The sequence below is a fragment of the Phocoena phocoena genome, chromosome 14, assembly GCF_963924675.1.
Source record: "Phocoena phocoena chromosome 14, mPhoPho1.1, whole genome shotgun sequence".
NCBI lineage: Eukaryota > Metazoa > Chordata > Mammalia > Artiodactyla > Phocoenidae > Phocoena > Phocoena phocoena.
This window is the reverse complement of record NC_089232.1, coordinates 58,797,206-58,817,934: the sequence shown is the minus strand read 5'-3', so window position 1 is coordinate 58,817,934 and position 20,729 is coordinate 58,797,206. Positions and strand designations below refer to the sequence as shown.

Below are 20,729 nucleotides of genomic sequence, written 5' to 3'. Positions count from 1 at the left end.
TAACCAACAAGGATCTACTGTATAGCACAGGGAACTACACTCAGTATTATGCAATAACCTATAAGGGAAAAGAATCTGAAAGAGTATATATATATATATATATTATATATATATATATATATATTATATATATATATACATATATATATATTTAAAAAAAAAAAAGAGTCCAAGAAAGCCTGAGTTAAATGAGAGGAAAAATTTATCAGTGTCCTAAGAAATTAAAGTTGGTTAAATACAGGACACACAGGCGAGAAAGGGAAACAGGAAAAAAAGATATTACAAATGGAAATCAGTCTAGTCAACCAGAGTGAAATAAAAACAAGTACAATTATGAAAGAACAAGACTTAAGAAATTTAAAAGAATATACTTATGGGGGACTTCCCTGGAGGCACAGTGATTAGGAATCTGCCTGCCAGTGCAGGGGACATGGGTTCGAGCCCTGGCCCGGGAAGATCCCACATGCCACAGAGCAACTAAGCCCGCGTGCCACAACTACTGAGTCTGTGCTCTAAAGCCCACAAGCCACAACTACTGAGCCCGAGTGCTACAACTGAGCCTGCACGCCTAGAGCCCATGCTCTGCAACAAGGGAAGCCACTGCAATGACAAGCCTGCACACCACAACGAAGAGTAGCCCCCGCTCACCGCAACTAGAGAAAGCCCACCAGCAGCACTGAAGACCCAACGCAGCCATAAATAAATAATTAATTAAAAAAAAAAAGAATATACTTATGTATAAACAACAAGGGCCTACTGTATAGCACAGGGAACTATTATATTCAATATACCATAATAAACCATAATGGAAAAGAATATGAAAAACAATATATGTATGATTGAATCACTGCTGTACAGCAGAAATTAACACAATAATGTAACTCAATTATACTTCAATAAAATAAAAATTTTTAAATAAATAAGTATATACTTTATCAGGGATATATCAGAAAAACTACTACTGGTTTTACTTCTACTTTTAAAACGACTAAATATACAAAATGAGGAGAGGGAGAGCAAACCAGATTGGAGGAATTTTTATACACTATCTTTTAAAACATAATTTTAAAAAGACAGGACCAAATAATATATACCCCTTCTCTGCATTCCCAGGGAGTTTATACATACTACCTTATTCATCTGGAACACTGCCTGACAAATAGTGGATACTCAAATATTGGTGCCATGGATTAGTGAACATTAGCTACATCAACAAAACAAAATCCCATTCATTTGAACTACAATAGTTCATAGTCTGTGATAATCTGTAGCACAATTTATCAAAACTTTTAAATTAGCATAAGCAAGATTATAGATACGTATGTAACCCATTAGTTTTCAAGCACTTCTGAAGTATCTGTTTTCCTAAAACTATAGGACAACTAAAAATCACTTTTAGTTTTTCATTGAAACAAATCCCCTAGGGGCTGAATATTAAGCAAGAATTGCCACCCTACTTTGAATTATGCTTATACTTTAAAGTAATCAAAATGTATTCTTCAGAAGTAAAATTCACATATTCCACTAAATCAAACTGCTCTATTTCTTAAAGCACATTTTTTATACGGCCTTCAAATTAATTTTTTTAATGAATTATCCCTTACCTCAAAATTTATTTGAAGGGCTTGCTAAAGTCATGGCCCTTATTATTTTAAAAGAAAGCTCCATAAATGCATTAAAGAAATTAAAGAAAATTATTTCCTGATAAAAGAATCTAAAGACACTATTATATTCATCTAAATATCTCCAGTCTCCATATTCTTAAATAAATACCCTTCCAGGAACGGTACACAAAGAAGGGTATTTGACTACTGATTGGAAAAGAACTAGATTTCCATCTTTTTAAAAAATCCGTTCTACCATTCTGTGGGTTAACTGTCTAATATATAAAACAAGGAGAACAATAACTACTCCACAGGGTTGTTGGAAGGGCATAGAAATGTCTATAACAGTACTTTGAAATTACAAAGCCTATTACACAACTGATTGCTAACTCTATTACTGTCATATATTCTTTCAAAAAGTCCATTCCCAACCACAACATCAGCTCACTGGAATATCCCATGGCTACATCTATTTTAAATGTCCAAGTTACTTGCTTAAAAATAACACAACAGGGCAGAGGGTAAATATCTTCAATATCTCAGAAGTTTTCTGAGTATTAAAAAGTCATGAAATATCCCTTATTATCTAGAATCGTGAGTACCTACATAATGATTAAATATGTGCAAGTGGAAGATTGAGAGACTCATTAGTAATTTTTGAGAATTCATGGAGATCTCCTTCAATACTAGAAAACTGCTAGCTTTTATATTAATGAAAAGGAGAAAATTAGATAAACATAGGTACAGCACAACATTATTTGGAAAGAGCTGAATTTGAGTTTGTAGTGTTTTCAAACTAGCAAATACCTGGAATATACCAACATCAGAATGATGATGCGATCTGTAACCCCATTCTAATATACTAGGTATAGGATTGGATGCTACATTTTATGAACACTGTGGGAGAAGTTAATCAGGGTCCAAAAGATCAAACGGAGTTGTTAACAAGGAGAGTCAGGCAACCATTTCTATTCAAGATCTACTCTGAAAATCCAATGTTAATAAGTGCCTAAAGGAAATTAAGAATAAAAGGTATTTTACTTATAATTCAATGGAAAAATGGGATAAAAATGTATAAACCTACTTTGAATTACTTTAAAAATCAAAGTGAATTACTATTCCATAGTACACAATCTTTTCTACATCTACAACCTCTGTAACTTAGTGTTGCTTAATATTTCTTTGCCTCAGTTGAAATCTGGATCTCCCCTAAAGACTTCTAGAGCAGGAAATGCCCTTGTCCCAAAACCCACATGAAGGTGGATTTAGCATCTTTTCCAGTCCCAAGCTGATTCTGGAATATCACTCTTCCACTTTCATGTAAAGTCCTGCCATCATCCTGTGTGACTTTATTGTTTAAATTAAGGACATATAAAATACTTTGACCTCTTAACTCCTTGAACACTTCATTATAGGGACCTTCATGTCTAGTCCAGCTACCACCACATGGCCACATCCTGCTTTTGTAACTATGTTACTTTAGAAATCCTAAATTCTAACAACTCTGTCTCTGATCTCAATCTATTCTTCTATTTCTATCACTCAGGTATTCTAGTGTTATCAGCTCTCTGATCTTATTGGGAAATCCAATACTGTTCCCTCCATGTTTTGCCAATCTACCTTCCCCTCTCCTACCTGGCAGAATAGTTTAGTAGAATTTATGCGCAGAAAGCTTAGGCTTTCTGGGTTAGAGTCTTGGCTTCACTACTTACTAGCTGTAACCATGGGCAACTTATTTAACCTCTCTGTGCTTCAGTTTCCACATTAATTCATTCAACATATACTTTCTGAGTGCCTTCTTAGTGCCAGACAATATTCTAGGTGCTGGGGATTTGGTAGTGAACAAGACCTTATATTCTGGACCTTATATCTTATTAAAGGAAAAGACAGCAACATCTTCATGGGGTTATTAAAAACTTTAAATGAAACATAAACGTAGAAGTGTTTAAACCAGTGTATGATACTACAGCAAGCACTCAAGTATCAGCTGTTTGTAAATTTCACTTTTTTCCTTATCCAGTTTGATTCTCTGATGCTCTTTTCAGCTGAGCTTCCTACTGAATATACCTATATATCAATCCCTCACCCCTCAGGGGAACAGAGCAGGGACTGGGGTAGACAGAGATACACCTCCTCCCCAGTCACTGTGTACTGCAAAATCATGATTACATTCTAGTGTGTTATGTCCTGAAAAGGGCTGTAAAGCACTGCTGCTACCAATTTCCACAATTCTCTTGCCCTACTGTTCTGCCATTATATATCCATGGTGAAATGCCATTCAACTCAACCATCCTTTTTGTGCCCAAACGAGTACTGCAAAAGAAATATCACAGAAATGCAAAGATTTGTATACTATACATTCAAGGTCTTTAAAGTCAAATGATCCTTCATCATTGCCAGAAAACTCCTTTTGTATTTCCAGCTCTATCTTTCGTTTTCCATAGTTGGTACTCAAGCCTCCTTTCTTCTCCTCTCAATCTTGACTCCTCAAGAACTCCATTTAGATGGCCCTTCTTCTGAGAAGCTAACCTTAAGCCCCAAAGCCTGTGTTATTAGTTTACCCATTTTTTCATTTCCCACATACCCTTTTCTCATAGTACATCACATTACGTTACCGCCCATATACCTACCTGTATCTCCACTAATCTATAAGCCCTAAAAAGACAGGAGCCATGTCATCTTTGTAGAAGATTACAGAACTTCCTTCCTAGATTTTTAGATGTTTCCCTCCCTTCCAATTGGTGGAAAGTGGTTCACTTCTATCTAAAATACACCTAGCAACTGAAGATCAAAGGATTAATTGAAATGTTTTTGAAATGATATCTGGCTTTAAAAAACAAACAAATAAAAACACTTGACAAATTCTACTCTTAAAGGTATATTTGTCATTCTAGCATCAAGAAGCAGTGTTTAGAGGCCAATAAAAGTTCATTTTAGATTAAAAGCAAATAATGGAATAGTTTGACAGCAAAAACATATACAAGCTATCATATACTCAATACAAAGTTAAAAGAAATCCAGTCATTATTTTAAAATACCATATATATATTTTGTGGAACTGAAAAGCAAACTCTTTCCCCCTTCACTGACATTACAATAAACACACATATTAGACACAAGGCAAAATTTATCATACCTCTACATCTGAAGCACTTCGGGGCTGAGCTTGGCATAGCATATTTAATAACTGCAAAATTAATTCTTCAACATACTGAAGAGCATCATCACTAGACTCAAGAGTAGGATGAACTTGCCCCTGAACCTATAAACAAAAAGCAAAGTAATTAAAATGTAGGCTTGTTTCATCTAATTAGACAAACGAAACAAATAATTTTGTTTTTTTGGGTTTTTTTTGCGGTACGCGGGCCTCTCACTGTTGTGGCCTCTCCCGTCGCGGAGCACAGGCTCCGGATGCGCAGGCTCAGCGGCCATGGCTCACGGGCCCAGCCACTCTGCGGCATGTGGGATCTTCCCTGGCCGGGGCACGAACCCATGTCCCCTGCATCGGCAGGCGTACTCTCAACCACTGTGCCACCAGGGAAGCCCATAATTTTGTTTTTTTAAGTGTGGGTTTGTATTCAAGAACATGGTCTGGCTTGCAAATACAGATTTGAATGTTATGACCCAAGTCTGGAATTCTTAACCTTTTTCCCAGCCACGTGCACCATACATGCTTATTAACATGTTTCTAGAGATTCAGATACTTAATTGCATAATTTCCATTTTTTTTCTTAAACCATGGTTATCCTGGAGTGTGGGAATATAGAGAGGGAGGGAGAGGCTGAGCTGGGGATAAAAGATGCAGTTTATATGGTTTTTGCCAAGAACCAGTGGTAGTTAGAACACTTAGTCAACACAGTGCTTGGGAAAAATTGACCTCCTATGGGTCCCTTGTTTAACTCTATCTTTCCTACCCAATGATAAAATCCAAGAGGGATATATCTTATTCATCAAAGTAACCCCAGCATCTAGCGCTGTACATGGCACATAATACAAGCTTGATAAATGTCTGTTGAACACAAAGTCACCCTACATCAAAGGACACAAAATGGGCACTTTTGACAATGTGAGACTGTCTATGCTTCAGGAAGATAACTTGATGGTCAACTCATTCATAAATGCCCAATAATCTTTACCTTCATTTTCCTTGACCATTTCTTTGGAGGCATCTTGGGCCACCGGTTTTTGTAAAATTTACATTTTAATAACTAGCATGATAGTCTTTACTTGCATCCCTTTGTCACTCACTATGGGTCAAAACTGTTCCCTACTTTAGAAAACGGCAGAAAAATCAGTTTCAGGAGACAAACAATACATGTTTCAAAATATGCTCAACTCTCTAAAGGACGGTAGAGCTCTCAGAGCTCTCATTGGATGAAAGTACACAGTACTCACTAGCCAAGAGCATTTAGTATGGTCTGTCCTACTACATACACCTCATTAGCTAAGGGTTTGACAGCCTCAATGTATGGAGAAATTTTATTATAAAGTATACCATATAATGAATTTTAAAATATATATTAAAAGTACATAGACATGCATATAAACATATATATGCACTTATAAAACTTTTTAAAGAAAAATATTTTAGAGGCAAATAACATTATGACAATTCAGAACTGTGTGAGGGGTGCTACATTAATTATGACGTTTAAAACAATTTACTATTATTTTACAGGTGAAGAAACTGAGCCCCAAAAGGCTTAAATCATCTGCCCAAGTACTTTTTGTCATTTTTGGTATAGCTATTACCAACCTGATTGTAACTGATCTGCTTACAAATCTCTCACCCTATTAGATGACTGAATGGTTGTGCAGTTAAAATAATGGATGGAGTATGGACTAGAACCCAGAATTCATGTTTCTCAGCTTTCTATTCACCAGGCCATCACATTCTGACTAATCTGTGTAGGTAACGAAACTTGTTTGTAAACAGACTCCTCTTCAACACTAAGCATGATTAAAAAGAACTTTTAAAAATGAAACAAAAAAACCCCTGGAACTTTTGAGAACAGTTTTATTTTTATACATTGAATTGCATGCCCTCATTGGCTTAAACTGTTTTCTTAGATACCCTTTAACTTCATGGTTGACTTATCTTCCTTGAAAAGTGAATCCTAACACTTCATGGTGGGTTTTTTTTTTTTTTTTTGGTGGAGGGCTCTCGACTTTTTTAAACTCTCTTTTCTTATTATCAGTGACACAATCTATTCTGCTTCTCTTATTTCTTTGTTTCTTTTGCCTTATAGAGTTCCATATCTTCCTTCACCCCTCAAATGTGGAGTCCCTCCTTGTCTGTCTGCTCCCTTCTTCTGTTCTCTCTCCCAACTAATCTCATTTACTTCCACATTTTTATCACCTGCATGGATGACTCTAAATCTATCTGTAGTCCTGACTTTTCTCCTGACTTTTAGACCCATATACCAAAATACTTGCTAGATATCTCCACCTATCCTACCAAAATCTCAACTATACATGGACTGGGGCGGGGGGAAGTGGGGAGGAACTTATTATAAATGTTGAACAAGAGAAACTATATCTCACAAATGAAAAACAGTACAGACAGCCCCTGGTTTCACCAAGATGTAGTCCCGGAAAATGTAGCTATAATTGGGGTTACATTCCTGTTCAAGGCTCCAGCATCACATAAAATATAGCTACAGATTTATAAAACAACATAATTTTATAAGTAAAAGAGACTTTAGAAGTCATTTCGCTCAGTCCCTTTATTTAACAGATAATAAAAAGGAGACACCCACAATCCTGTAACTAACTAGTAATGCTGAACCTGGGCCTCCTGGTATTTAGGCCAAAGCTCTTTCCACTAAACCCCTGACTGTCAACTTGGAGGAGTCCTAGTAGCTCCTTCAGCATAAGGAGTAGAATGTCCATGAACTGTATCTATTTATATAGTGGGCTTCTATATAAAACTTTGCTTTTTTTTCTTTTGGCTGCACCACGCAGCATATGGGATCTTAGTTCCCCAACCAGGGATCGAGCCCACACCTCCTGCAGTGGAAGTGTGGAGTCTTAACCACTGGATCGCCAGGGAAGCCCCTAAAGCTTGGCTTGAAGTATGCGGTCATACTTTAAGAAACATCAGCATGTCATAAATGTAAATGTAGCACTATAAATCTTATCATCTGAAAAGGTAAAATTATTCAAAATGGGTAAAATGATCATTGATTACACAAACAATCCCATGTATTTCATAAAATTGTAAATATACTAAAAATGTGACATAAAGCTAAATTGCTAGAGATAACAAATATTAAGATGAAAATATTTAGGGACTTCCCTGGTGGCGCAGTGATTAAGAATCTCCCTGCCAATGCAGGGGACACGGGTTGGAGCCCTGGTCCAGGAAGATCCCACATGCCGTGGAGCAACTAAGCCCATGCATCACAACTACTGAGCTTACGCTCTAGAGCAGGCGAGCCACAACTACTGAGCCTGTGTGCCACAACTACTGAAGCCCGTGCGCCTAGAGCCCGTGCTCCACCACAAGAGAAGCCACCACAATGAGAAGCCTGCACACCACAGCGAAGAGCGGCCCCCGCTAGCCACAACTAGAGGAAGCCCACGCCCAGCAACGAAAACCCAGCATAGCCAAAAAATAAAGATATTTATATATAAAAAAAAAAAGAAAATATTTAATCAATAATAATTCTAATTAACTTTAAAAAATATCAAGCCTTTTGAGGAAGTGGTTTAGGTACCTCAAAACACATTTTAGAAAGTGTTCAAGAAAATGTAAATTGATCAGATTATATTTTTTAAATGTTCTCTGTTTTTCAAAGAAACCCATAGAAACTGTATAATTCTTCACTAATATAGCTCCATCTTTAACTGCTCTTCAATTTACACTTTATGCTGAAGCAATTCATACTATTCACAGTTTGTGGAACATGGCATGCAGTTTTCACTCACACTGTTCTCCATGGCTATCATTCATTCTCTTACCGTTTCACCTATCTGACTTTCAAACCCCAGATCTCGTGTCATTTGGGTAGACTTTCTTGCTTGTTGTCTCTTTCTAAGGCAGAATTAATCTCATTCATTTAACTGATTTATTGAACCTATTAAATGCTGGATATATAGAGATTAATAAAAAATAGCCCCTACTCTATGGGTCTTATACTCTGCTCTGTGCTAATCCTTGTACTAGGTATCACATTTTTGTTATTGGGTTTGTCCTACTGAGTTATAATTACATGTTCCCTTGTCTGTTTCCTCTATTGATGCTCCCATTACGCAAGGCCTTGTTTATCTACTTATAGAATCATTTTCTCTTTGCTTTTCACTCTAAACCCCTGACATTCAGGGAATACTCAAAGCCTCTGTGTTATAGGGGAGAAAGGAAGAAAATATCTCTTTCTCAGAATTAAGAGTTAAAAGGGGTGGTGGTAATGCTAGAAGTCTGGTTGATTTCAGGAGAATAAATCCTTATGGCAGAAACCATTCTTCATATAAAGGCAGTCAGAACTAAAATCAATGTTTATTAACGTAGAATCAAATGAACTGTATATAAATACAGTGGTGAAATGCTATGGTTTAAAAAAACAAACCAAAAACCGTGATACTGCTTATCACTTATAGTTAAAATGTTAAGCTTGACACCTTGTATGATACATGAAATTTTAGAAATTCAAATTCTAACAGTTTTATTCATTGATGGTTACTAATAGCCAAATAAAACCTATTAGGTAAATAAATCAAACAAAGAATTAGGCTTAAATAGAAAATAATGCATGATGCCAACTGTTCACCTAAATTTCTGGCGATTAACCTTTATCACATCTTAAATTTGTCAAATTAGAATCATAAGGTTCATTCATATGAGACTAATAAATTATTTTAATTCTCTAAAAACAATACTTCAAAATCTCTGACTGAAAAACATGTACAATGGTAAATGCTTAAAGACAAGCAGAACACCAATTCCTGAAATAACAGACTTTGCTCTTTATTCTTTCAAGGAAGATGCTGTTAAGAGATTTCTTTAATGAGCAGACAGAAGTAGCATTCCATTTCCTTATACATATAGGATAAAAAACCACTTCTCTTCTATAAGATAGTGTTACACCTAAAGTGTTCCATTCCATCTACATGGTACTCAAAGATATTTAATAGATCAAATGATCCAAATTATTCAAGACTATACAGAATAGGTTACACTGCCAAATTTTATGACAGCCTTTAGAAGCTATCTACAACTAACATTCACTAAGGGTGTGTGTATGAGAGCGATTATAATATGCACTTAGACTTGGGTTTAAAGTTGATGAGAGTTTTCCTCTACATGCAGTTTTCAAAAACATTATATTTTATACTTAGGTTTACTGACATAGAAAACTTCATATGCTTCTTTAAATGCACTTAGGTAATTTAAGTAAAGTAAATGCAAAAACTTCACTAAAAAATGAATGATGGCCATGAATAAGAATTTTATATGATCATGACTGTAATTCTTTTGCGGTATAATCATCATATTCGATTAAGGAATAATCATCATATTCAGTTAAAGATGCCACCCACTGAATTTTAAACATTTCTTAAGGACTGCCGGCTTCTGTCTTGACAGTTCATTTTGTCTCCAGTAATTTCTAACAAATTCAGAAGCAACTTTGTGGCTATTATTGTCAGATTTATGGAATCTGGAATAGCAAAGGGATTAGATCTATAACAATTCCTAGCTGTTTGATCCATGAGTCCCCTAACTGTATTCAGGAACCCCTTGGGTAAACTGCTAGAAAATACTAAGTTGAATTCTGATGAATCTTTCATAGCCTTTTCTAGCTAATGGCTCTCTGAAGAATTAGAAAACTTCTGGATTGTACTTTGTCACATCTTGAGCCCAGATCTGCTACTTTTATTTAAACACATAACAGAATTTGAAATAAAACTGGTATGCTCAAAACCTTTACCATAGCAAATAATAAAGATTTGGACTGTTAAATCAATTTCTCATTGTTAAAATTAGTCAATGTATGATGTTTTAGGTTCTTATTTCTCCTCATTTTGAGGTTTATTTAAAAATCAAAGCAAAAAAGCCTTTGTTTAAAAAAAATTAAAAGCAACAATAATAAAACAAATCAGAGAACAAATTTTTTCCAAAAACAAAATTGACTGAAAATATTTTCGCATTTCTTAGGGCTTGTTAATTAGCCTTTAGGCCCATGTATGTAACATTTTTTTTTCCCCCGATTTCCTCTCATTGCTGGGGACACGAAGATGAATGAGAACATGACATCTGCCCTGAACGAGTTCAGCTCACAGAGGAGCTAGACATGTCAACAAGTGACTTAACACAGCGTTATGAGGTTACAATGGAGTTATATTTACGGTACAATGATAACCAAAAAAAGAATGATCCTTGCTGATGGTGTCTGAGGAGTATCAGAAGTCTTCACAAGTAAAACACACTTGAACTGGATTAAAAAGGATGAATAAGGTGCAACAGGGAAGCAGATAAGGAAGTAGGGCTTTTACTAAAAGAGGTAACATATAAAGAGGCATAGAGGCCAAGATAAAATGATGTATTGGGGAAACTGTAAGAGTTGGATCAAAGACTGCACCTGGGAAAAGCTAAGACTGGAAAGGGCAGGCTTGTGTGTCATGCTAAGAAGCTGAGAAGTGATCAGGGCAGGAGAAAATGATAGAAGGGTTTCAAACAGACATTGACATAATTAGATCTATTTGCTGAAGAATCTCCCTGGTGTCAGTATAAAGGATGGGTTAAAACAAAGATGAAAGTGAAGAAAGCAAAACTAGTTGGAAGGATGCTGCAGGCTGTGTAAAAAGATACAATGAAGGCCTGAAACAATGTAGAAGCAGTGGGAGATGTAAAAGAGGTGAGGAGGTAAGTTTGGATAATTATTTTGGGGGTAGTGAGAACAGCAATGAGGGAGAACCACTAATTTCACTAGGATAGGAAATACTAGAAGAGGGTAATATTTTTCAGAAAGGTAAGAAATTCAAGTTTAACACCTTAGTTTAAGGTTCTTGTACTATATCTAAGGAAACAAAGTTGAAATTGTTTTTTATGAAGTGATTTTTAGAGTTTTATTATATTTTATTTTGGGGGTTGTGGAGAAGACACAGGGAGAAGATAGCTATCCATAAGCCAAGAAGAGAGGCCTCAGAAGAAATCCACCCTGGCAGCACCTGGATCTTGGACTTCTAGCCTCTAGAATTGTAATAAAATAAATTTCTGTTGTTTAAGCCACCCAGTGTGTGGTACTTTGTTATGGTAGCCCTGGTCAACTAATACAACTTTGTATTTGTTAAAAAGAATAAATCAGAGCTTTGTCATGTAACAGATTTCCATAAGGTATTCTTGAGTAAGAAAACTTTAAAGTACAGGAACACTCAAAAAACCACAAACACACAATACAAACACATACACACTTGTATGTATGTATAATGTATTATATACATCTGTACATGAACATGACAACATGGAGGAAAATATGGAATAATATAACCTAGGTTATTAATATGGGTTAGAAGACCTGGCAGGGCAGGAATGTGGATGAAAGGGAAGAAAAAAGGGGGAAGAATGAACAAACTACCCCCTCCCTCTCAAAAAAAAAAAAACAAAAAAAACCTGTATTGAAAATAAGTGTCATATTTATGCACTTTTGTAACACTTTATGTAAATATAAAATGTAGATTTAAATTTTTTCATTTAAATAAAAAATTTCATGATTGCTTTTCTGCTGTGTGTACATCAGCGATGGGAAAGACAACATTCAAAGTCCTTTCCCACAGAAAATAACTATGCACATCAAATTCCAAACACGTGTCAAGTGCCAAGTTTACATCATCTTTCATTTATTTTGCTTTAAAAACAATGAGTATGGCCTTCCTAGACAATTTTTTTATTACTTTGTGTGATAACAGATTTCCCATCAATAAAACAAAGAACTGACTCAAGAAAAGAATCTCTGATGGAGTTTTAGTTCTTCTTCAAAGCATTTTCTTAATCTTCATACCCAAGAATCTTGCAAAAGTAAGAGAAATCCCTTATCAGTGATGTCCTGACACAGGCAGGAGCTCTTTATAATATTCCCATCTTTTTTACCCTAGTGCTCCCACGCAGTCTATTCTACTTTAAGTTTTGATCTCCGTCTAAGAGGCATTTTCTTTTTTTTTTTTTTTTTTTGCGGTACGCGGGCCTCTCACTGTCGTGGCCTCTCCCGTTGCAGAGCACAGGCTCCGGATGCGCAGGCTCAGCGGCCATGGCTCACGGGCCCAGCCGCTCCACGGCATGTGGGATCTTCCCGGACCGGGACACGAACCCGTGTCCCCTGCATCGGCAGGTGGACTCTCAACCACTGCGCCACCAGGGAAGCCGTAAGAGGCTTCTTTAAAGCTGGAATACCAAGTCATAACACATGTGTGTCTATTGTCTATTCTTTGACAGTTTTCCCCAAAATAGCAACAGATGGCAGTTTGTGACTAAAATATCTAATAAAACTCACCAATTGACTGCCCATAACCTCTAAGCAATTAGATTCTAAAATCTAGTGAATCAAAGGCAGGGGGAAATTTTTTTTCAAATTCCATCTTCTCCAAATAGATCGGGTTCCTTGATGTATAATCACTAACAGTAAACTGATTTACGAGATGAACTAAATAGATTTCTACACATTTATACTTTCATTTCTAGAAGGTAAAATGGTCAATGTCATCTGTGAATTCCAGGTGACATTCTTGTAAATTTTATCTATTTTCAAACTTTCTGAGTAAATGAGGCTACATCTCAAATACGACAATGCACTTATGCATATGTTCAACTAGATACTAGGAATATAAGATAGACATAGTCTCTGCCTTCACAGAGCTTAGAAGTACAAGAGGGGAACAAGACAAGTAATCACAAAAGTAACTACACAGTAAGAGGCAGAGCAGTGAAGAGGTTAAGTGTGGGGTAAACTGTCTAAATTCAAACTCAGTTCTTCAAATTATCAGGGTGTAACCCTAAAAAATTACTTAATCCTTCTGACAATATTATGTACCAGTACACAGTCAAGGTTTACTAAATGTTAGCTGCAGCTATTACTGTTATTCTTATTAAAGGATGTCATGAAGCTACAAAAGGGGCCTAAATTAACAGGGTGGTTCTGGAAATGAAGATTAAAGCTGATACCTGAAGGGTGAGTAGAATTTAGGTAAAAAGTGGATTGGTGAAGTGAGAGGAATGATATTCTAGGCAAATGGAACAGCGTGTACAGACATGAAGGGGAGAGTGAAGGAAATGAAATTAGAGAGGGTTACGAAGGGCCCAGATCACTGGCCAGATGCACCAGATGCAGATGCATTTACTAAGATGAGGAAAAGTGTAAGAAGCAGATTTTTTAGTAAATGGGAGGACAAAGAGATTAACAGTTTAGTTCATTATGCTTGATATCTTCTTTTTAAAAGTATAATCAACATACATTATATTAGTTTCAGGTGTGTAACATATTGATTCAACACTTGTATACATTGTGAAATTATCACCACAATAAGGCTAGTTACCATATGTCACATACAAAGTTATAAACCTTTCTTCTTGTAATAAGAACTTTTAAAATTTTGCTTAGCAACTTTCAAATTTGTAACGCAACATTACTGACTATAGCCACCATGCTGTACATCACATCCCTGTGACTTTATTTCGTAACTGGAAGTTTGTACCTTTTGATCCCCTTCACCCATTTTGCCCACCCCTCAACCCCCCTCCCCTCTGGCAACCACAGATTCATTCTCTGTATCTATGTATCCGTTTTATTTTGTTTGTCCATTTGTTTTCTTTTTAAAATTCCACATATAAGTAAAATCATATGGTAATTGTCCTTCTCTGACTTATTTCACTTAGCATAAAACCCTCAACGTCCATCCACGTTGCTGCAAATGGCAAAATTTCATTCATTTTATGGCTGATTAGTATTCCATTGTGTGTATACACACACACGCCCCGCATCTTAGTTATCCGCTCATTCATTGATAGACACTTCGGTTGTTTCCATATCTTGGCTATTGTATTCCATCGTGTGTGTGGATACACACACACATCCTACATCTTATTTATCCACTCATTCACTGATAGACCCTTCGGTTGTTTCCATATCTTGGTTGCAGTGAACATAAGCGTGCATGAATCTTTTCAAATTAGCGTTCTCATTTTCTTCAGATAAATACCCAGAAATGGAATTGCTGAATGATATGGTAGTTCTATCTTTAATTTTTTGAGGAACCTCCATACTGTTTTCCATAGTGGCTGCACCAATTTACATTTCCACCAACAGTGCACAAAGGTTCTCTATTCTCTATATCCTCACCAACACTTGTTATTTCTTGTCCTTTTGATTATAGTCATTCTTACAGGTATAAGGTGTGTCACACTGTGGTTCTGATTTGCATTTCGCTGATGATTAGTGATGTTGAGCACTTTTAATATGCATGGTTGGTCATCTGTGTATCTTCTTTGGAAAAATGTCTATTCAGACCCTCTACCCACTTTTTAATAAGATTGGTTGTTTAATTTGTTATTGAGTTGTATGAGTTCCTTACATATGTTGTATATTAAGTCCTTATCGGGTATATGATTTGCAAATATCTTCTACCATCCAGTAGGTTGCTTTTTATTAATGGTTTCCTGTGCATATGCTTTTCAGTGTGATGTAGCTCAGCGGTCCCCAAACTTTTTGGCACCAGGGGCCAGTTTTGTGGCAGACAATTTTTCCATGGACCGGGGATGCTGGAGTGGTACATTCAAGCACATTGTATTCGTTGTGCACTTTATTTCTATTATTATTATATTGTAATATATAATGAAATAATTATACAACTCACCGTAATGCTGACAGGAGGCAGAGCTCAGGTGGTAATGTGAGCAATGAGGAACGGCTGTAAATACAGACGAAGCTTCACTCACTCGCCCACTCACCTCCTGCTGTGCGGCCTGGTTCCTAACAGGGCACAGACTGATACCGGTCCGCGGCCTGGGGGTTGGGTAGGCTGATGTAGCTCATTTTTTAATTTTCGCTTTTGTTGCCATTGCCTTTGGAGTCAGATCCAAAAATATATCTCCAAGAGCAATGTCAAGGAACTTACTGCCTATGTTTTCTTCTAGGAGTTTTATGGTTTCTGGTCTTAAATTCAAGTCTTTAATCCATTTTGAGTTAAATTTTGTGTATAAGTTAGTAGTCCAGTTTTCCAATCACTATTTATTAAAGAGACTGTCCTTTGCCCATTGCATATTCTTGCCTCCTTTGTTGCAAATTAATATACCATCTATATGTGGGTTTATTTCTGAACTCTCTATTCTGTTCCATTGATCTACATGGCTTTTATGTTGATACCATACTGTCTTGATTATGATAGCTTTGTAATATAATTCTGAAACCAGGGAGTGTGATGTCTCCAGCTTTGCTCTTTCTCATGATTGCTTTGGCTATCTGAGATCTTTTGTGGTTCCTTCCATAAAAATTTTAGGATTGTTTGCCCTATTTCTGTGAAAAATGCCACTGGAATTGATAGGGATTGCAATGAATCTATAGATTGCTTTGGGTAATATAGATATTTTAACAATATGTTAAAAATTGTTCCAATCTATGAGCACAGGATGTTTTTCCATTTACATGCGTCTTCTTCCATTTCTTTTGTCAATGTTTTATAATTGTCAGTGTACAGGTCCTTTCACCTCCTTGGTTAAATTTATTCCTAGCTATTTTATTCTTTCTGATGCAACGGTAAATGGGATTACTCTATTAATTTCTCTGATAGTTCACTGTTAGTGTATAAAAATGCAATACATTTTTGTATATTTATTTTGTACCTTTCAACTTTATTGATTTATTAGTTCTAAGTTTTTTTTTTGGTGGAGTCTTTAGGGTTTTCTAAATATAAAATCATGCCATCCACAAATAGTGAGTTTTACTTCTTCCTTTCCAAATTGGATGCCTTTTATTTTTCTTATCTCACTGCTTTGGACTTCCAGTGCCAATACCAGTGGCAAAAGTGAACACCCTTGGGGGGACCTTGAAGATGGCGGAAGAGTAAGACGCGGAGATCGCCTTCCTCCCCACGGATACACCAGAAATACATCTACACGTGGAACAACTCCTACAGAACACCTACTGAAGGCTGGCAGAGGACCTCAGACCTCCCAAAAGGCAAGAAACTCCCCACGTACCTGAGTAGGGCAAAAGAAAAAAAGAAAAGACAGAGACAAAAGAATAAGGACGGCACCTGCACCAGTGGGAAGGAGCTGTGAAGGAGGAAAAGTTTCCACACACTAGGAAGCCCCTCCGCGGGCGGAGACTGCGGGAGGCGGAAGGGGGAGCTTCGGAACCACGGAGTAGTGCACAGTGACAGGTGCGGAGGGCAAAGCGGGGAGATTCTCGCACAGAGGATCGGTGCCGACCGGCACTCACCAACCCGAGAGGCTTGTCTGCTCACCCGCCGGGGCGGGCGGGGCTGCGAGCTGAGGCTCGGGTTTCGGTTTTGGACGGAGCGCAGGGAGAGGACTGGGGTTGGCGGCTTGAACATAGCCTGAAGGGGTTAGTGCACCACGACTAGCCGGGAGGGAGTTCGGGGAAAAGCCTGCACCTGCCGAAGAGACAAGAGACTTTTTCTTCCCTCTTTGTTTCCTGGTGCGCGAGGAGAGGGGTTTAAGAGCGCTGCTTAAAGGAACTCCAGAGACGGGCGCGAGCCGCGGCTAAAAGCGCAAACCCCAGAGACGGGCGCGAGCCGCGGCTAAAAGAGCGAACCCCAGAGACGGGCGGGAGACGCGAAGGCTGCTGCTGCCGCCACCAAGGGGCCTGTGTGCGAGCACAGGTCACTCTCCACACCCCTCTTCCGCGGAGCCTGTGCAGCCCGCCACTGCCAGCTTCCCGGGATCCAGGGACAACTTCCCCGGGAGAACGCACAGCGGGCCTCAGGCTGGTGCAACGTCACGCCGGCCTCTGCCGCAACGTCACGCCACCTCTGACACCGCAGGCCCGCCCCGCACACACTGCCCCTCCCTCCCCCCACCACCCCCGGCCTGAGTGAGCCGGAGCCCCCGAATCAGCGACTCCTTTAACCCCGTCCTGTCTGAGAAAAAAACAGACGCCCTCCAGCGACCTACACGCAGAGGCAGGGCCAAATCCAAAGCTGAGCTCCTGTGAGCTGTGAGGACAAAGAAGAGAAAGGGAAATCTCTCCCAGCAGCCTCAGAAGCAGTGGATTAAAGCTACACAATCAACTTGACATACCCTGCATCTGTGGAATACCTGAATAGACAAGGAATGATCCCAAATTGAAGAGGTGGAATTTAGGAGCGAGATCTATGATTTTTTCCTTTTCCTCTTTTTGTGAATGTGTACGTGTATGCTTCTGTGTGAGATCTTGTCTGTATACTCTTGCTTCCACCATTTGTCCTAGGGCTCTATCTGTCCATGGTTTTTTTAAAAAATTCTTTTTCTTAATAATTAATTTTAATTGTAATAACTTTATTATACTTTACCTTCGTTCTTTCTTTCTTTCCTTCCTTCCCTCCTTTAGACAACGAATCACCCCAAATTGAGGAGGTGGTCTCTGAGAGCAAGATTTATGATTTTTCCCCCTTTACCTCTTTTTCTGAAGGTGTATGTGTATGCTTCCGTGTAAGATTTTCTCTGTATAGCTTTGCTTCCAACATTTGTCCTAAGGTTCTATCCGTCCCTTTTTTTTCCTAAATATTTTTTAATTCAATAACTATATTATACTTTATTTTATTTTTACTGTATCTTCTTTCTGTCTTTTTTCCTTCTTTCCCTCCTTTCTTCCTTCCTTCCTTCCTTCCTCCCTCCCTCCCTCCTTTCTTTCCTTCTTTCTTCCTTCCTTCCTTTCCTTCTTTCTTTCCTCATACTTCTACTAATTCTCTCTACCTTTTCTCCCTTTTACTCTGAGCCTTGTGGATGAAAGGTTCTTGGTGCTCCAGCCAGGAGTCAGGGCTCTGCCTCTGAGGTAGGAGAGCCAAATTCAGGACACTGGTCAACAAGAGACCTCCCAGCTCCACATAATATTAAACGGCGGAAATCTCCCAGAGACCTCCATCTTAACACCAGCACCCAGCTTCACTCAACGACCAGCAAGCCACAGTGCTGGACAACCTATGCCAAACAACTAGCAAAACAGGAACACAACCCCACCCATTAGCAGAGTGGCTGCCTAAAATCATAATAAGACCACAGACACCCCAAAACACACCACCAGACGTGAACCTGCCCACTAGAGAGACAAGATCCAGCCTCATCCAGCACAACACAGGCACTAGTCCCCTCCACCAGGAAGCCTACACAACCCACTGAAACAGCCTTAGCCACTGGAGACAGACATCAAAAACAATGGGAACTACGAACGTGCAGCTTGCAAAAAGGAGACCCCAAACACAGTAAGATAAGCAAAATGAAAAGACAGAAAAACACACAGCAGATGAAGGAGCAAGATAAAAACCCACCAGACCTAACAAATGAAGAGGAAATAGGCAGTCTACCTGAAAAAGAATTCAGAATAATGATAGTAAGGATGATCCGAAATCTTGGAAGTAGAATGGACAAAATGCAAGAAACAGTTAACAAGGACCTAGAAGAAATAAAGATGAAACAAGCAACGATAAACAACGCAATAAATGAAATTAAAAGTACTCTAGATGGGATCAATAGCAGAATAACTGAGGCAGAAGAACGGATAAGTGACCTGGAAGATAAAATAGTGGAAATAACTACTGCAGAGCAAAATAAAGAAAAAAGAATGAAAAGAACTGAGGACAGTCTCAGAGACCTCTGGGACAACATTAAATGCACCAACATTCAAATTATAGGGGTTCCAGAAGAAGAAGAGAAAAAGAAAGGGACTGAGAAAATATTTGAAGAGATTATAGTTGAAAACTTCCCTAATATGGGAAAGGAAATAGTTCATCAAGTCCAGGAAGCACAGAGGGTCCCAAACAGGATAAATACAAAGAGAAATACGCCAAGACACATATTAATCAAACTGTCAAAAATTAAATACAAAGAAAGCATATTAAAAGCAGCAGGGGAAAAACAACAAATAACACACAAGGGAATCCCCATAAGGTTAACAGCTGATCTCTCAGCAGAAACCCTACAAGCCAGAAGGGAGTGGCAGGACATACTGAAAGTGATGAAAGAGAAAAACCTGCAACCAAGACTACTCTACCCAGCAAGGATCTCATTCAGATTTGATGGAGAAATTAAAACCTTTACAGACAAGCAAAAGCTGAGAGAGTTCAGCACCACCAAACCAGCTTTACAACAAATGCTAAAGGAACTTCTCTAGACAAGAAACACAAGAGAAGGAAAAGACCTATAATAACGAACCCAAAACAATATAGAAAATGGGAATAGGAACATACATATCGATAATTACCTTAAATGTAAATGGACTAAATGCTCCCACCAAAAGACACAGATTGGCTGAATGGATACAAAAACAAGACCCTTATATATGCTGTCTACAAGAGACTCACTTCAGACCTAGAGACACATACAGACTGAAAGTAAGGGGATGGAAAAAGATATTCCATGCAAATGGAAACCAAAAGAAAGCCGGAGTAGCAATTCTCATATCAGACAAAATAGACTTTAAAATAAGGACTATTAAAAGAGACAAAGAAGGACACTACATAATGATCAAGGGATCGATCCAAGAAGAAGATATAACAATTGTAAATATTTATGCACCCAACATAGGAGCACCTCAATACATAGGCAAATACTAACAGCCATAAAAGGGGAGATCGACAGTAACACATTCATAGTAGGGGACTTTAACACCCCACTTTCACCCATGGACAGATCATCCAAAATGAAAATAAATAAGGAAACACAAGCTTTAAATGATACATTAAAGAAGATGGACTTAATTGATATTTATAGCACACTCCATCCAAAAACAACAGAATACACATTTTTCTCAAGTGCTCATGGAACATTCTCCAGGATAGATCATATCTTGGGTCACAAATCAAGCCTTGGTAAATTTAAGAAAATTGAAATTGTATCAAGTATCTTTTCTGACAACGCCATGAGACTAGATATCAATTACAGGAAAAGATCTGTAAAAAATACAAACACATGGAGGCTAAACA

General features: G+C 37.9%; 1 protein-coding gene across 2 annotated transcripts in view; it reads right to left on the bottom strand.

The window, feature by feature from the left end:
- SOS1 (SOS Ras/Rac guanine nucleotide exchange factor 1) overlaps positions 1–20,729 on the bottom strand; it is a 155,694-nt gene that overhangs the window by 76,969 nt on the left and 57,996 nt on the right. For both annotated transcript variants that reach the window (XM_065890999.1, XM_065891000.1), the window contains exon 2: positions 4,741–4,866. In XM_065890999.1, the coding sequence (XP_065747071.1) occupies positions 4,741–4,866 (126 nt within the window). The remainder of the gene's footprint in view (positions 1–4,740; positions 4,867–20,729) is intronic.